This window comes from Hemitrygon akajei, chromosome 13 (assembly GCF_048418815.1).
Source record: "Hemitrygon akajei chromosome 13, sHemAka1.3, whole genome shotgun sequence".
In the NCBI taxonomy this organism is placed as follows: domain Eukaryota; kingdom Metazoa; phylum Chordata; class Chondrichthyes; order Myliobatiformes; family Dasyatidae; genus Hemitrygon; species Hemitrygon akajei.
This window is the reverse complement of record NC_133136.1, coordinates 61,910,659-61,927,712: the sequence shown is the minus strand read 5'-3', so window position 1 is coordinate 61,927,712 and position 17,054 is coordinate 61,910,659. Positions and strand designations below refer to the sequence as shown.

At 36.9% G+C, this 17,054-nt stretch overlaps 1 protein-coding gene across 6 annotated transcripts in view; it reads right to left on the bottom strand.

The window, feature by feature from the left end:
• atp8a1 (ATPase phospholipid transporting 8A1) overlaps window positions 1–17,054 on the bottom strand; it is a 366,447-nt gene that overhangs the window by 207,208 nt on the left and 142,185 nt on the right. For 3 of the 6 annotated variants that reach the window (XM_073064739.1, XM_073064741.1, XM_073064743.1), the window contains exons 7-13: window positions 15,121–15,194; window positions 13,129–13,198; window positions 9,930–10,057; window positions 7,397–7,508; window positions 5,364–5,529; window positions 1,028–1,155; window positions 97–174 (exon numbers count right to left, since the gene is read on the bottom strand). In XM_073064739.1, the coding sequence (XP_072920840.1) occupies window positions 97–174; window positions 1,028–1,155; window positions 5,364–5,529; window positions 7,397–7,508; window positions 9,930–10,057; window positions 13,129–13,198; window positions 15,121–15,194 (756 nt within the window). The remainder of the gene's footprint in view (window positions 1–96; window positions 175–1,027; window positions 1,156–5,363; window positions 5,530–7,396; window positions 7,509–9,929; window positions 10,058–13,128; window positions 13,199–15,120; window positions 15,195–17,054) is intronic. The other 3 variants (XM_073064740.1, XM_073064742.1, XM_073064744.1) reach the window with 1 other exon arrangement.

Sequence of the window (17,054 nt, the reverse complement as noted above, 5' to 3'; positions counted from 1 at the left end):
GTAAGGGTACAGAAGAAATGGATAATGCCAAAATTACTTGCATTATCATAGTGCTTCATTGAATGCAAATAGCTTTCAAAATAGAGTAACTCCTACCTGTCCCAGTTCTTCATTTAAATTGGATGTTCTCGCCATGGCAGGAGTATTGGTTGGTTCATATAACATATCAATATCCTAAAGAGGGATGGAAGATAAAACATTTTGACTTGATAGCACTGATTTCTAATTATAAAACAAATATTTCACCAACACTGGTAATAAGGAAATCTGTGAATACATGTCTTACATATTATGCATGAAACTTGCCAATTAATTGCTCAGAAGTTGAATGATGTTGGAGATTTTTCAAAATATTCCCACAAAAAACTGTGAAAAATTTTACAAAACTATCAAACAAATTCACATGTTGAATTTTCTCTCTACTTTACACATAATGAAATCATTCTCAGTCTTTTAATCAGCTTTGTTTAATCCCCAAGTTCCCACTCTTCAGGGCCTTCATCACCACCAATTAGGACTGGCAATCCAGAGCAGCAGTTGCTCAGGAAATCAATAGAAATGAAAAATGCACCAATACAGAAAAAATAATTATCCTACCACACAAACTATACTCACTTTGAAGAACATCTTAAAATACAAAGACCCAACCACCATTAAAATCAATAGCATATTCAACACAAGCTTTTAGTTTCTAAGCAATTTTTAAATAAGCACTCAGTGAGCTAACTGATCACACAACAGGATAACTCCCCAAATCCAGATCAAAATAAGCTTAATGGCAGGCAGAAAATGATGCTCAGAGCACACAGCCTTCCAGTCTCACAGAAGTCAGCTGGAGGAAGGGACTTGAGCAGAGGCAAGCCAGTGAAGGGACATGTTCCAACTCATGCAAAGCATGCTGCAGAAGGTGCAATGAATAAACAGTTACAAGCACTATAATGTTCATTAAATTTGAAGAACTTTGATAAATTTTATATCGTTTCTTTTCTCAGTTTCACACTAATGCAAACTAAAATATCACACTTACCCAATTAATGAAAAATGCTTGGATAAACTTTACGACTTCCAGAGTTACTAAGAGGCTAATTGGAATCAGGTTATTAAAGAGGATGATGAATGTTAAAAAGTTCAATCCAAAATAAGCAGCTCCGCTATCTGCAAAATAAAATTTAAACACATGAAATTGCATGCCGCTAGGTGAGATAACAAGATATTCACATAAATTTTGCAAGTTAACAACATATAGAACATGTAATGTTATTTCCTCTTCAGTTTCAATAAAGACTCAAGTTAAAAGGAAAAACTGCTAGTTATCTTTGCGACTGCGTGGAAGATCAGCACTTTTGGGGAAATGCGTATGAATGCAGAAGTCACAAAACTCCATACAGTTCTGTGAAGTAGAGTGCATTCTGAATCTCGACTTCTGACAGCTCAATAATGGAATGCAAATGTCTGTGATTTATCCTGTCTTTTTACCAAGCAACTAGCCCACTGAACCGATGCCAGAGAAGACTTGGACTAGGTTTAGTCACTCAATTTATTTCAATGCAAAAGAATGGGTGAGAACAGAGTAAAAACACAAAATGCTGGCAGAACTCAGCAGGCCAGACAGCATCTATGGGAGGAGGTAGTGACAACGTTTCAGGCCAAAACCCTTCATCAGGAATTGTTGTTGTTGAAAACAGAGGCAAGTTTATCAAATTGAATGTTCCACTATTCAACAAAACTAGTTGTCCTCTTATTCAAACATCTTTTTCCAGGCCCATACTTAATTCCAATAACTTACAATACTCTGGGGTTTGAATATAATCAATGAAGGAGCAGCGTCCTCCCCAAATTCAATCCTTACTTGCTGTGCAGCAAATAGCTACCATTGATACTCTGGTCTATTACAAGGAGCAACAGTCAATGAGAATGGATGAGAAGATGTTCTCAGTCCTGGCTGTGCCCTTGTTGAGTGGGGATGGAGACATTTGTCAGTTTTCTAACAGGTATGGTCAAAACAAAACACAAATCAAACTGGAGGGATAAAAAATGAACAGCATTCAGTTTTTCTAACTACTCTATTTTTGTCCTGCTTTTGGGTGAAGCAGTAGTGAAAGATGAAACCCAACATCCAAAGCTGGCAAAATAGTTCTCTTCCATATCTTGCTCATTGATAAGGAAAAATGATGTTCTGAGCCGGTGAGAACAGGCACAATTTAAGGGTGCTGAGCCAATTTGAATAGTTTATTTGATTGTAAAGATTAGGCTTGAGAAATTAAAGTCAAAGGCATTATAAGCTCAGTGAGAAGAAGCTGAGTAAGTAATCTAAGTGAGTGTGATACTCGAAGGTTCCGGAGTGAAGCCACAGGTAAGAATAGGTAAGCTTTTTATAAAAATTACCTGTAAACTCTCAGTCCTTAATTCAGTATATTCGGGGTGGTAGCTGCAGTGGAATGCTGCTCCTGTAAGATGTGGATTTCAGGATATTTAACACACACCCTGATGACTACATATGCAGGAAGTGTACCCAGCTCCTGACTGACAAGATCAAGGAAGTGAGCTGGAGCTGAATGTACTCAGGACCATCTGGGAGGTTGAAAACCTCAGATGAAAATTTTACTGAGGTGGTCACACCCAGAGTACAGGCTTCAGACAGAAGATGGGTGACCACCAGGAGAAGTAAGGGGAATAAACAGTCAGTACGGGGTCCCCCTGTTGTCATTCCACTCAGCTACAAGTATACCCCTTTGGATACTGCTGGAGGTGGTAGAGTGGGGGAGGGGGGGGGGGGAGGGAAGAGGGAGGATGACCTGTCAGGGCAAGTCCACATCTGACATGTGGAGGGTGTTTAAAAACCAGATGCATAGTATACAGGGCAGGTATGTTACAGACAGAAGGAAGGACAAGAAAAGCAAGGTAAGAGAACCTTGAACGACAAGGGAGGTGATGAATTTACTCAACAAGAAACACAAAAAGTATGTAAAACTTAGGAAGCAAAAATCAAACAGAACCCTTGTGGACTATACAGAAGCCAGAAAAAAACACAAGGGAATTAGGAAAGCCAAGGAGGGGCCATAAAAAGTCCTTGGCAACTAGGTCTAAAGAGAATCACAAGGCATTGTCTACATAAATCAAGAGCAAGAGGATAACTAGGGAGAAGGTGGGACCACTCAACGATAAACTAGGGAACATTTGCTTGGATGCAAAGGATGTGAGTGAGATTCTTGAGTATTTTACAGCAGTATTTACCAAGGAGGAGGATGTGGAGGACAGTGAGATCAGTGCTGAGAGTATTAATATGCTTGGCCATTTTGAGGTAAAAGAGGTAGTGTTGGGTCTCTTACAGAGCATTAATATGTTGTCCCCTGGGCCTGATGGGACATATCTCAGGTTATTGAAGGAGGCAAGAGAAGAGATTGCTGGGGCCTTGACCAATACCTTTTTGCCCTCTCTAGTTATAGGCGAGGTCCCAGAGTAGCTAATATTGTTCCATTATTCAAGAAGGGAACCAGGGATAACCCTGGAAACTACAACTAGTGAGTCTCACATCAGTGATAGGGAGAGAATTCTTAGGGGTAGGATTTATGAGCATTTTGAAAATCATGGCCTAATTAAGGAGAGCCAGCACAGCTTTGTGCAGGCAAGTCATGTCATCCTAACTTGTTTGGGTTTTTTGACAATTTGCGAAGATGATTCATGAAGGTAGAACAGTGGACATTGTCTGCATGGATTGTAGTAAGGCATGTGACAAAGTTCCTCATTGGAGGCTCATCCAGAAGATTAAGATCTAAGGGACTTATGCCAGCTGTAGGTCTGTGAGTAGTGGTTTTCCGCAGGGATTTGTACAAAGACCTCTGTTGCTTGTGATGTATAGAAATAACCTGGATGAAAATGCAGATGGGCGGATTATTAATTTTGCAGATGATACAAATATTATTGGTGTTGTAGAAAGGGTAGATGACTGGCAAAGATACAGCTGGATATATATCTCAGTTGCAGATATGGGCGGAGAAATGACAGAAGGAGTTTAATCTGGCCAAATGTGAAGTATTGCACCTCGGTAGGTCAAATGCAAGACCATTTATAGTGTTGGTGAACGGAGGGATCTTAGGGTCCAAGTTCATAGCTCCTTAAAGTGGGTATACGGGTTGATAAGTAGTTACGAGGCACATGCCACGTTTGCCTTTATTGGTCAAGACACTGAGTTCGAAAGTCACAGTCATATCGCAGCTTTATAAAACACATCTGGAGTATTGCATACAGTTCTGGTTACCCTGTTATAGAGAGGATGTCGAAGCTTTGAAGAGCATGCAGAAGTGATTTATCAGGATTTACCAGGAATCAGAGGGTACATACTATATATAATGAGAAGTTGGTCAAATTTGTGTTGTTTTCTCTGGAGCGACAGCGGCTGAGGGAAGATTTGATAGAGATTTATAAGATTATGAAAGGCATAGAGTAGACAGACACATCTTTTTCCAGGGTTAAAATGGTCTAGTACTAGAGGGTATGCATTTAAGATGAGACAAAGTAAGTTCAAAAGAGCTGCGAGGGGCAAGTTTTTTTTTCTGCTTTCTTCCTCTTTACACAGAGAGTGGTGGGTGTCTGGAATGCACCACCTAGGGAGGTGGTTCAGGCAGATACATTACGGACTTTCATGAGATGTTTAGATAGGCACATGAATGAAAGGGAAGTGGGAGGATATGGACATCGTGTAGGCAGAAGGGATTAGTTAAGTTAGCAATTTGATTACTAATTTAATTTATTCAGAAGACAACATGGGCTGGAGGGCCTTGTTCCAGGCTGCACTGTTCTGTGTTCTCATAATGCCCAAACTCTTTAAGAAGTGATAATAAAAATTCTGTCTCGTTCTTAGATAGTTTCCTATTGCCGTTCTTGAGATACCTATTTAGGCTGTTCACACAGTCCCCAGCCAAAACAATCAAGACTGCAGCAGTCCAAGTTTTTCTCTTCTGGTGGGCAATCAGTGCAAGAAACCTCCCTCTTCTTTGGAAGAATTATGGAGGCTGACAGGTCTTGCTCCATCACCATCAGGCGTAAAATGCAGCCCAGATGGTTTCTTCACTGCCAGTCACAAAAACTAGAAAGTGATCAATCTTCATCACAGGGACACTGCAACTTTATCCTTCTGTGACAGAAATCACTGGGGGGAGCATTCCTCCACCCCCATTCTACCTGCTTTTTTAATGAGAATATTTACAGTTGTCTATTACAGGTGGAGAGTGTTGCGATACTGAAAGCCTTGTTGGTGTTCCACGAGCGTCCAGATACCTGCAAAAATCTACATTTTCTGCAGTGTATATTACGGATCACATTCAATATAGTCAAGCATTTTGCATTTTTCTTCAGATTCTTACCACTGAAGTGAAGGTACCAGACTCCTTCAGCGTGTCTTTTATTCCAAATTGTGGAACCAATGGCACATACCAAAGATATGAAGAGCAGTATACCAAATAAGAAGAGGATTTGTACATTTGTGATGTGTTCCACATTTGACAACTTCAGTGGAGCTCGTGTTGTATTCTGCAAACAAATTTGCATACAGTTAACAAACAAGAGAGAGGCTGCAGATGCTGGAAATCCGAGCAACGCACACAAAATGCTGGAGGAACTCAGCAGGTCAGGTAGCATCTATGGGAAAAAGTACAATCGACATTTCGGGTCAAGACCCTTCAAGCTGGACTGCTGAAGGGTCTTGACCCGAAATGTCAATTGCATACTGTTAAATAGACCTCTTTGACCTTTCATACACACTAGAATTCACAGAGATGTCCCATAATTTATTATATTAAAAAGTTCTATTAATTCAAGCCAAAAACCAAGCATAATGCTCATCTTTTCACTAAGCTTTCAGTTTTAACTGATTACACCTGCTGTAAACTTTGTTTGGACATCAAAATTAGATTAAATTTAAGCTTTTTCTTGAGGGTTTGAAAAATAAGTCAGGATACAGTACAGTGAAACAATATGACTGCTTCATAATTAGATAGCTATGATTGGTTAACTATTTTTAAATGAAGCATTTTTTCCACTTCTACAATGCCAAATGTATCTTTCCATAGTCCAAAATGGGAAACCCATAGGAGGATTAAAAATAAATTCTTTGAATATGACAAAACTGGCCTAATTAATAAGTCAGTAGGTTGAAGGAATACCCACTCACTTCTTGGCCTTATGATCACTCCACTGCTAGTAAAGAAATGAATTATTAATTTTGAAAATGTCAGAAAACCAAATTTTGCAGGTGCCAAAAAACTGAAATAGAAATTGCAAATGCTAGAATAAATTAACAGACCAAGTAACAAAAGTGGCAATATACAATTCTAACCTGAAAACTTAACCATTTTTGCCTGACCTTTTCAACATTTCCCGCATTTTATTTTCATTTCAGTATTTGTAAACGTTGCTGATTCACCACTGCAAATGAGGTGATTATTTCTAACAACACTGGGGAGTTGGTTCATCCTGTTATTCAAGCTTTTAACAAATGATATACACAGCAAATATGAGAAAACATTAAAATATCTTTTCTTGAAGGTGATGGTCCTAAAATCTTTTCATCTTAAGTTTGTAATGTGGCAGGAAATCGTTACTGACCAATTTAAATTATTTCTTTCAATCTTCTCCAGAGGCATAAGATTCATGGAACAACATTTATTACAGAATGTCGTCAATATTTTTCAGTTCAGTATTTTTGAAGAAAATTACAATATGTAGGAATGACATTGGGTAGCAGAGCAATAGTATTGCAGCTCATTCTAATGAGTGTTTTTAATGCCGATTTCATTAGCACCCTCATTCCTGAGAAACCATCCTGCGCACTACATAAGATTTAGGCATGCATGTGTCTGCAACATGACCATTTCTACATTATCAGATGGTGTGACCAAAAAGACATAATTGAGTGATAGATTGATTTAAATTCCCTTTAAACATTTAATTTCCATTTATCGGGTGTGGAAATTTTGAAACGGGCCATTTATATACCAAGACTGGTACAGCTAATCATTCTTTAAGAGTGATTTTTTTATGGAGTGACATAAGCACTCAAAGTTCACAATGAAATGGAAATTTTCCACAGGATTCACCTTGGCTGGAAATGTTTTAAGTGGAGGTCAAGTACTCTTCAAAATGGAAGGAAGGGGACAAGCAAACTTTGTCAGTTTTCCATTTCCCCCCACTTTCCTATGTCCTCGCATCATTCCTGCAGAGTTCTTCAGGAATTCTGACAGATATCCAATCCATTTTGGGCATGGTCACAACATAAAAATCACAGAGAAAGAAAGAATATTTCTTCATCCATCCACCTGGAAGAAATCCACCAATTCATACCCAAATGAACCAAGGTAATTTTCAAATGAAAATCTGGCAGTATATAGCCCAGACATACCTGCATGAGCTTTGTATCATGTCCTGTATAAACTACTATTCCATGAACCCACTGCGTGTTTCTTAATTGAGCACCTCGTAGAAGAATTTGATCTTGGCCCAAGGGGTACGTGCTGTTAAAGAAATAAGTCAGAATGGTAAATGTAAGCTGAGAATAACATACAAGTACAAAACCACAATGAGAACATTAGCCTACTTCTACAGATGGAACCTATGGGAACACATTTTGACCTGATTTTTTTTTCTTTTTAACAAGGAGGCTTAATTGAATATCTTGAAATTCAACTGTCTTTTTTTCTAAATGCAGCAACATTGAATGTGAGCTTTGAGCATTAATACGTGCTGACAAAGATGTTTTGGTCTTCTAGCTTTTGAATGAAATATTAGAGAATTATTATTTTAAGTCTGATGTACTTGTATTAATACTGTTATTCTTGAAACATAGAAAATGCTCATGAACATATTATATTCAAAATTACAATAATATTCATAAACCGACATCCATGTTTTATAAAAAACAGAAAATGCTACAGTTCAACACCAATCTTATTAATGCAGAGAACCTATCTTAATTCATAATTCTTCAGAACTAGAGTCTAATACATTAACTACAAGAGCTGTGGACTAAAAGAATGTTTACTGTCACACCAAAACTGCGTTTCAATATTAATGTTTCTGGACATTAAAAATCCAAATCAGTTGAACTTCAGGGCATTCAATTTCCAAAGTTAATCACCTGTAACTACTTTAAATTATTTTTACTGCTTCACTATAAGAAACCAGTCTCACACCGAGCACCACCTTACTGACAGTTGTGTCATGGGATTTTTACATCTACCTAGGTCAGATAGTACTTCAGTTTATCATCATAACCACACTGCCAGCCCACCCTCCACACTCCCCACCCCAGTACTGCACTGGCTTTTGTCAAAATGTCAAACTGAAAAATGTGCTCAAATATCTTAGAGGACACAAGGCCAAGTCAGAAGGTTATGGACCCAAGAGTGCTACCACTAAGGAATTCCATGCTTATAAACAACATGAAACTAGAAAAATAGCAAACTGTATGGATAATAAAATTATGGAAGAAATGCAGACAAGGAAAATTAATGCAGAGATGTGTGGCATGATCCAAGTGAGAATAAATAATGAGGAGAGACAAAGTAAATTAAAAGATACCATTTTAAAGGATTAGTATGATTAGTATGATTAGTATGATTAAGGTGCTTGAACACGCAAATCTTATAAGTGTTGGAGTAAGTTAATAAAAGGAAGCAGGTTCTTGGGCTTTATGAACAGGAGAAGTAAAATACACCAATTCACCACATCCAGTTCTGCGCACCATTCCTAACGAAGTTTTCAATATGACGGTTAGGGTGCCGATGAGATTTATGATAATTACACTAATAACAAGGAACCCTGGTTATGCAAAAACTCTGAGATGTTGAGACTGGTCTCCTTAAAGCAGAGGTAGTAAGGGGAAATTTTAAAGGTTCAAAATTATGAAAAGAAAATCAGATAAAAAGCTGTGTCCAAAGGTAGAATGGTTATCAATGGGGCAAGTACATGAAATTCCTAAAATATCAGACAGGAGACACAGATTTTGTTTTAAATTTCATCACTTTATGGTTCAGAACACACTGCAAGAATGGAATAAAATGATAAGATAATAATCTTTAAGTGCATCTTCTATTCTCTTTTGATTGTTAAAATTTATAGCGCTACAGGCAAAGAGTAAGCAAGCAGGATTAATTGGATAGTTCATTCAAAGGTCCCCTGTGGTGTACAATTCCATGGACATGGATCAGAGAAATACTACTTAAAATAGATTGATGTGAATCAATTGCCTTGCTTTGGAAGCCAATTCACTTCATATGCTTTTTTTCTTTAATTTCCCTAGTTAATAGGAGGTATTTTCCTTGCAATGTAATTGCGAGTGACTCACAGATCCCGACAAACTAGAAGCAGCAATTACAAATATGAATAAAGTGAACTCCAATTAATCAACCCTACCTCTGTAAACACTGCTCAAAGAAGAGCACCATAAGCGAATCTTAAGTGCAGTGAAATAATCTAGTTGGATAGAATCTAAGAAATTACACATTTTATGAAGACATGCAAAGGTCTATCTTGCTCTAATGCTGAAGTTAGAGTAAAGGTGAGCAAAATTATTAAAAAAAGACAATTTTAATCACCATGAAAAGGCCATACAAATAAGAGGAATTATTAGCAGGGTCAATATAGAAGTCATAGCCATAAAATGTTCAGAAGTTAATTGCTAAAGTAGACTGCTCAGCACTGCTGGGAAAATAATGTTGATAACTAAGTAATAATTAATGCCAAATTCCACCCATGCTTCAGGAATGATCATCATGGTTGATTAAAGCTGAGAGCACAAACTTCAAGGTTAAAATACTCTTTAATGAAATCATACAGGTCTTCTACGGGGACTGAATTTGAAAACAATCATCTCATGAAATTTGCACAGTTTCGTCACTGCGTTAATGCATCTTTTTCCCGTCCACCTACTTTACCTTTTTCCATCAAATTGAAGGTTGCCAACAAAATCATATAGGTGCCGGTTGGGACTCTCGCACTCAAGTTTGCCCGAAAAATTCATTAAACTTTCAATATCTTTTATGTCTGCTGTCTGGGGTAGACCCTTGAGAAAGGAATGAGAAAAAAAAAATCACAATTTGTATAATCTTGTAATGGCTTAACTGTTCTTTTTTATTTTAAAGCGTCGCTTTAAGTAAGTTGGATGCCATTAGTTTGTGCGCTTTCAAAGTAAAGGTGCACTATCAAATGCTTACATATGTACTTCTAAAAATTAACCACCCAAAATGTTGATAAAATTTAGCTGTGTAGAATACAGTTGATGTACAATATGTTGTTCTCAAAGGAAAATGAGCTGTTTAGTACTCAGCAAGTCTCAGAACTCGATGCACACTGTGGCAAATGCAAAAGTCCAACTTGAGCTGAAGTTCCACTAACCTTCCACTTGGCTGTAGGAGATAACATTAAGAGCAACACCAGAGCACTGATGTCTTAAGGAGCAAGTGCACATGACTTTGCAACTGGTCCTTCAGCCTTATATCAGGTCTGGCTGGTATTCAAATAGCAATCCCATTATTTGATGCTGGTCATTATTTTTACTTATTGTCACAAATGGTTTAATTTTCAGGTACTTGCCAAGGTGAGGGATCGAGTCCATGGTTAGGGAATTGAGTTAACAGCTGAAAATGGATCGAAATGGAATAAATTCTGCTGACAAGCAGTTTGACAACTGGGTTTGTGGAAGCTTTTGGAGTTGTAAAGTGATATAAGAAGGTGCTGCTAGTGGACCAAGAACTTCTGGTTATGTGACTAAGGGGCATTACAGTCGGCCCTCCTTATCTGCAGGTTCCGCATGCGTGGATTCAACCAACCGCGGATCGGGAAAACCCGGAAGTTCTCTCTCCAGCACTCGTTGTTTGAGCAGGTACAGACTATTTTTTCTTGTCATTATTCCCTAAACAATATAGTATAACAACTATTTACATAGCATTTACATTGTATTAAGTATTATAAGTAATCTGGAGATGATTTAAAAGTACAGGCAGTCTTTGTGTTATGAACCAGTTCCGTTCCTGAGTCCGTCTTTAGTCAGAACAGGTACATCTGGTATTATTTAGCGTCAGTTAGTCAAATGTTTTTTCTTAGTATATTGTATCTATTTTACCTTTCTATGCATATAAAACACTTAAGAAACATATGTATTTCAATAATTAAACCACTGTGTTGCTTAGTAATAATTGTAGCTTTCATCGGGGCAGGGCCTTTCACATGCTCCATTAAAATTGTTCCGATCGTTGACTGACTGTAGCTTAACGCTTTTCCAATGACCGATGGCGTTTCACCTCTTTCCGATCGCTTTATTACTTCCACTGTATTTTCAATCGTGATCGTGATTATTTTTGTGAACAGAAACACTGCAGATTCAGAGCTGCGCCAGGTCCTAAAGTCCACAGCACTGAGAAAGATTAATTAAGGTCCAGGGTTCTGCCGGGTCCTAAAGAACACTGCACTGAGACAGGTTAAATAAGGGACTTGAGCATCTGCGTGTTTTGGTATCCGCAGGGTTCTCGGAACCAATCCCCCATGGATAAGGAGGTCCAACTGTATATGGATTTGAATGAGGGTGTGGATGGAACCTTGATGACACCACAGAAATGGGAATGGAAACCATTAAAAGAAATTCTCTAGTTGACTTCAGAGGCAAGTTTAAATCCAATGCCTTCCCACTTAATTAGATGGTCCCCAAGAACAGCTGGAAATAGATGATATGATTATTCACTGTGAAAGTAGTAGACTGGTGAAGGAGGACTTAGGTTTGCAATGGATCCATTTTCGGAGTATTACAGCAGCCATTTTAGTAGCATGCAAGGACAAAAGTATAATTGAAAGGATTAAAACACTTCAAAGAAGGTGGCATGGAACTGGAAGAAGAAAAACTATTTTAGAACCTGAGATAAAAGGGATACTGTACTTGGGCCAAATGCTCAAGAGTCAGTGATTTGTTTTGATGGCAGAAGTGATGAATTCAGATTTAATGAAGAGCATCAGTGCCCAAGAAACAAAGAATAAAATGGCAGCAGAATAAATTGTATGGTCAGAGGTTTCATGGAAATAACCAAGGGAGCAACAGATGGCTCCCTTGCAAATGACCACCAGAAGCAAGGACACACCCAGGTCCATCCCTCAAACTCTTTCATAATCTTGAGATCTCTATAAGGCTTCTTGAAATCCCAGCAGAAACAAAAAGAGCACAGTCGGCCTTTTTAGGTGGACAATACTTCTGTTCCAGTATCATCCTTTTACTGCACAACTGATTTGTAGCACTCAAATCTTACTTGCTCACTCTGGCATGGAAAATTCATATTTCCTCCTAAATTACTCAGACCAAATGGACAACAGAGTTTGGACAAAATGATGGAAGATAGATTTATTGTAGATGGTGCTTGATGGCTGGCATGGGCACAGTGGGCTGAAGGGATTGTTTCTACGCTGCCAAGTCTCTATGGACGGTCTGTCCTATCAGTTAGAGATGACATCACTGGTAGGAGCCAACTATGTAAAAATGGCCTGTTTTGCTGGCAGAAAGAGCAGAGATATTGAAAATGCTGATGCCTGTTAAAAATCTATCACATTGAGCGAATTCATAACAAAGATGGTGAGAAATTAATGCAATTTAAGAGGCTGAAGCCAACTATGTCTCGCAAGGTAGAAGATAAAGCAGCACTTTTCTTATGATGCGTACTGATGTAGGGGCTGACAGCAGATACAGAATAAGCTGATTAATGAGAAGTGAAAGTACTCATCATCTCTTCTCCCAGTTCTGTACATCGACTTATTTGCTGTTTGGTCTAGCTTCCACTATTGAACTAGTTATTTCTAATTTTTCTTGTCAATAAAGTTATAACCTAATGTTCACCAGAGCAGATGGGATTACATTCAATTCATTTAGAATTTTAACAGCATACAAATCCTACTGCTTAATGTACTTAATACAACTACAAGCAAAATTCATAAAGCTTCAAAGTTATTTTGATTCTCACAAGTATACAAAACCCTATTAAACTAAAAGCATGAACATTCTACAGCTAGGTTGAATGATCACCAGATAAAGATACAATTTAGTGAATTAAAGCTCTTCAATAACATATGGCAAATCAATAAGGGTGTAAATCCTACCTGACGGATCTTAAGATTTGTCTCTCCATCTAAATTAGAAGTTTCAATGTAACACATTGCTTGTGGTTCACTGACATGAAAAAGAATGAAATTTATTTTTAAAAAACAATATGTGTACTTGAAAAATTTGTAAGTCCCAGTTTTCAATTACAGAAATAGATTCTAGCAAGATAAATTATTCAGCATTTACCAGTTATTAAAGAATTTTCGATAAAAATGCATCTTTAGTTCTCACCAAACTCATCGCTAACCATTATAAAATTTTGCAACCTGATTCATTTAAAGTCGTAGTGACTTGAAAAGTTGAATAAAATGCAAGTATTGACAATGCATTGATTCACCTTTTTGGTTAATGGCATTTTACAATTAGATTTTTTGATTTTAACTTCAAAAATTGAGACACTAGTTATTCAACCATTTCTATCCATTCAAATAATTTAGATGTTTAATTCGGCTAGTCCAACATTCTAACATTTATTAATACAAGAATATGTTATTGTGTAACTACCAAATACATAATTTATAAGGTGAATGCAAATGTCAAAGTTGGATAAATACTTTTTTATGAACTGCATTCATGAGTAATGGTTATACAAAAGGTTAAGTGAATACACTAAAGATGACAAAAAAAATTGCACTGCAGATGTCAATTCACTTAAAGCTTACTCCCTAAAACACATCTTGCATTTTTTGCTCCCACTGGTACAGAAAGTGAAAGAGTGAGGGGGAGAAGCGGAAGCAAGTTACTTAATGGATATCAAATTACTATTGAGTTACCCATTCCATGATTATTCAGAAAGATGTGCCATGAAAACTTGAGCATTCTGCTACAACGATAGCTCAGCCTTGTTACAGTGTGCAAGATTTACCATGAGGCAGTGGGGCAAAGGAAGCATTAACCAAAGTAAGAAACAATTAGAAAAAACATTTCATAAAGCACTTAGTTAGCACACCAACAAGGCTAGAGTACAGATAACATGTACATCACAACAATGGAATGCGCCAGCAAACATCCTGATGATTATATTAGAAAACTGAAGGTGCAATTGTAATACTACCATTAAATTTGCAACAGCAACATGCAGTTCAGCACATAACATAAAAATAATACATTCAAGGACATGCAAAAGCTAACAGTCAGAAGAGCACAGTGGGTCCTCCAGTAAGCTTGTAAACCCACCAAAAATCTTATGTTGTACACTTTGCAGCCCAATTATTATTTAAAAATTATTTTTTGGATAATATATTTCACATGTAAATTTTAAAACTATAAGCAACCTCAATCTATATAAAAAACAATTTCAAGCTCGCTCATTTGTCCATGGATATTTTCAGCATCATTATTGTTTAATACATGACCTACTCTATGCAAGGCTTCCTAGACACGTAACTACAATCAAGAAATAGTTATGTGTATTTTTAATTCACAGGGCATAAGGGAAAAGAAAAAAGAAAGAATGATTACAGTATTGCATACGGTATTCTTTGTTAAAGCTCAAGTTCATACAACTTAATCTACCAATTCTCAGTGAAGTGGAATGGAATGTGACTTTTTAAATGAAATAAAATTACTGGATACTATTGTGCTCAGAACTGCAATTCCAGATGTGTCACTTTGTAGAATCATGAAATAAATCATTAAATCTATCAGTGCTACCTTGCAGTGTTCCAGAGAGCGTGTAATATACAGAAAATAGTAACATAGAAAACCATTTTGGTGCTTCTTTTAATGGACTGGTACAGAAGGTAGCTGGTAGCAGTCTTTCAAGGCCTCCCTTCACTAAGGAAGGAAGTGACATTGCATCATTGAGCGGCTCGATACAAGAGATTGTTAATCTTTTTTTCTATATTTTCTGTCACTAATTCAGTTTTATACAGAAATCTGATGCAGAATGTTAATGAAGGTATATTAGAAAACTACAAATTGTCTTTTTGGGTACTGCTTTTGAGGACCCACTGCTGCAGTTTTATACTCTCTAAATTAACTCTGACCTTGATGATATAATGACGAGGTCAGCTGGGAAATGTTCCCCATTGGTCACCTTCACAATCTCCCCCACTGCCACCTATATTAATCCCAGCAGATAGAGGGTTAGGGCACACACCCACACACACACGCACGCACGCATACACATACACACAATTAATGTAGAGGGATCAGGTAATGATGGAAACATGGAGAAAAAGGTAAAAAGCAAATTGATTGGTTATACAGAAAATAAGATAAATCAATTAAAATTTCTTTGCTATATATTTTTCCAAAATCCATTTTATTCATGTCAGATGCAAACACTTGACTTCAAACATTGCTATGAAAATATAAAAAATGTTGCATGCAGAAGAATTTTCCCACAATACAAATACTTCAATAGAAAAAATACTTTCCCATAAATCTAAGCATACAGAAAATAATGTCTTTTCCTCATCTCATTTTATTTACAAAGCACAATGCCCTAAACAGAGCAACCTAATCCTAAAGGGTCAAAACATCTTAATTTCAAACAGTAATCAAGAAAAAAGCTTTTGATTTTACTAGTACTAAAATTAACTGTGCTCAATAATATTTAGATAGCCAAGTTCCATAACATGTATGTTGGCATGCAACAACAATAATTTAAAAATTAAATGTTTCATTAAAAACGAACTACATCGCACTGTCAAGTTGGGTCTACACAGTTCTAGCTTTCAATGAAAAGTGTAATACAGTACAATAAAACTAATGTTGTGCCTATGATTCAAAACAATACAGCAATCATCAGGAAGTATTGCATATTTTGTAAGAAGTGAAAGATGGCTAAAATAAAATGCACATTTCCATTTACATTTTTGAATGAAGATCAGCACATTTGAATTTTCACTAATTTTTTTTGCCTTTTGACTTGAGCAGAAAATGGATTTTGTAAAACAAAACATCTAAAAAAAGGTTTCAAAGAAATTGTCTCCAAGAAAATGGTTCTGCAAAATAAATGTCCAAGTTGCATTTTATAAAGATCAATTAAAATTAAAAGAGTATTTAAATGGATTTTTAGTTTAATAATTTGAAATTTCGAATTCCATAAAATTTAGTCATTTGTAACTGCATGTATAGTTTACATCCTCAGAAAATTATTTTCGTTGCAATGGCAACTCTTAACCTGAAATCTTATATACACACATACAACAAAAAATAAATTAATATTGAGATAGATCATAAACAAAATTTGAACAAATGTCCACATTTCTCAAAATAGTTATGCCAATTAAATAAATGAAACATCACAATAACCCATAATTGTGATCTACAGCTACCTTCACAGATTTTCTTTTAGCTAATCTACAGCAAGCACAAAAATCAGACTCAGATGAGTCTGTCTTAAGCTCTGTTGGCTGAGTTGCCAAATCATAGGGTGTCATAGGGTATGGTGCAGTTCACATGGGAGTTTGTGACTGTGTCAACAACGTTTGCAGAGTAAGGTTTGCCTGCAACAGTGATTTCACTGTGGGAACCACTATCAAGCAATAATATCACTAGTCCACCAGGAGAATGCAAATCAGTCTGGGAGACAATCGTCTTTGAATGGATCTGATGGTATGCAAAGCCACACAAACTGGTGACATCCCCTCTCTACGTACTTTGCAGGAGGATGATGCAGAATTCCTTTTGGAGAAATAACTATTCTGCTCATTCTACAGTGGTCCCAATAATAAAATATCTACTTGTGTCTGGATCCACCCATCACCACAGCAATTTTGTGCTTGTGCCAGTTCTTTGTAGGAGCTATTTCATATTTCCTACAAAAAATGTGGCAGGCATTTGGCCCAACTCCCAAAGCAAATCCATCAATCTCCGTGCCTCACTACTTTCCCAGTAACATATTTTCCCTAATGCTTATCAGCTCCTTCTTGATTCTCCCACTATCCTTTAATGCTAGTCATCATCTACAAAG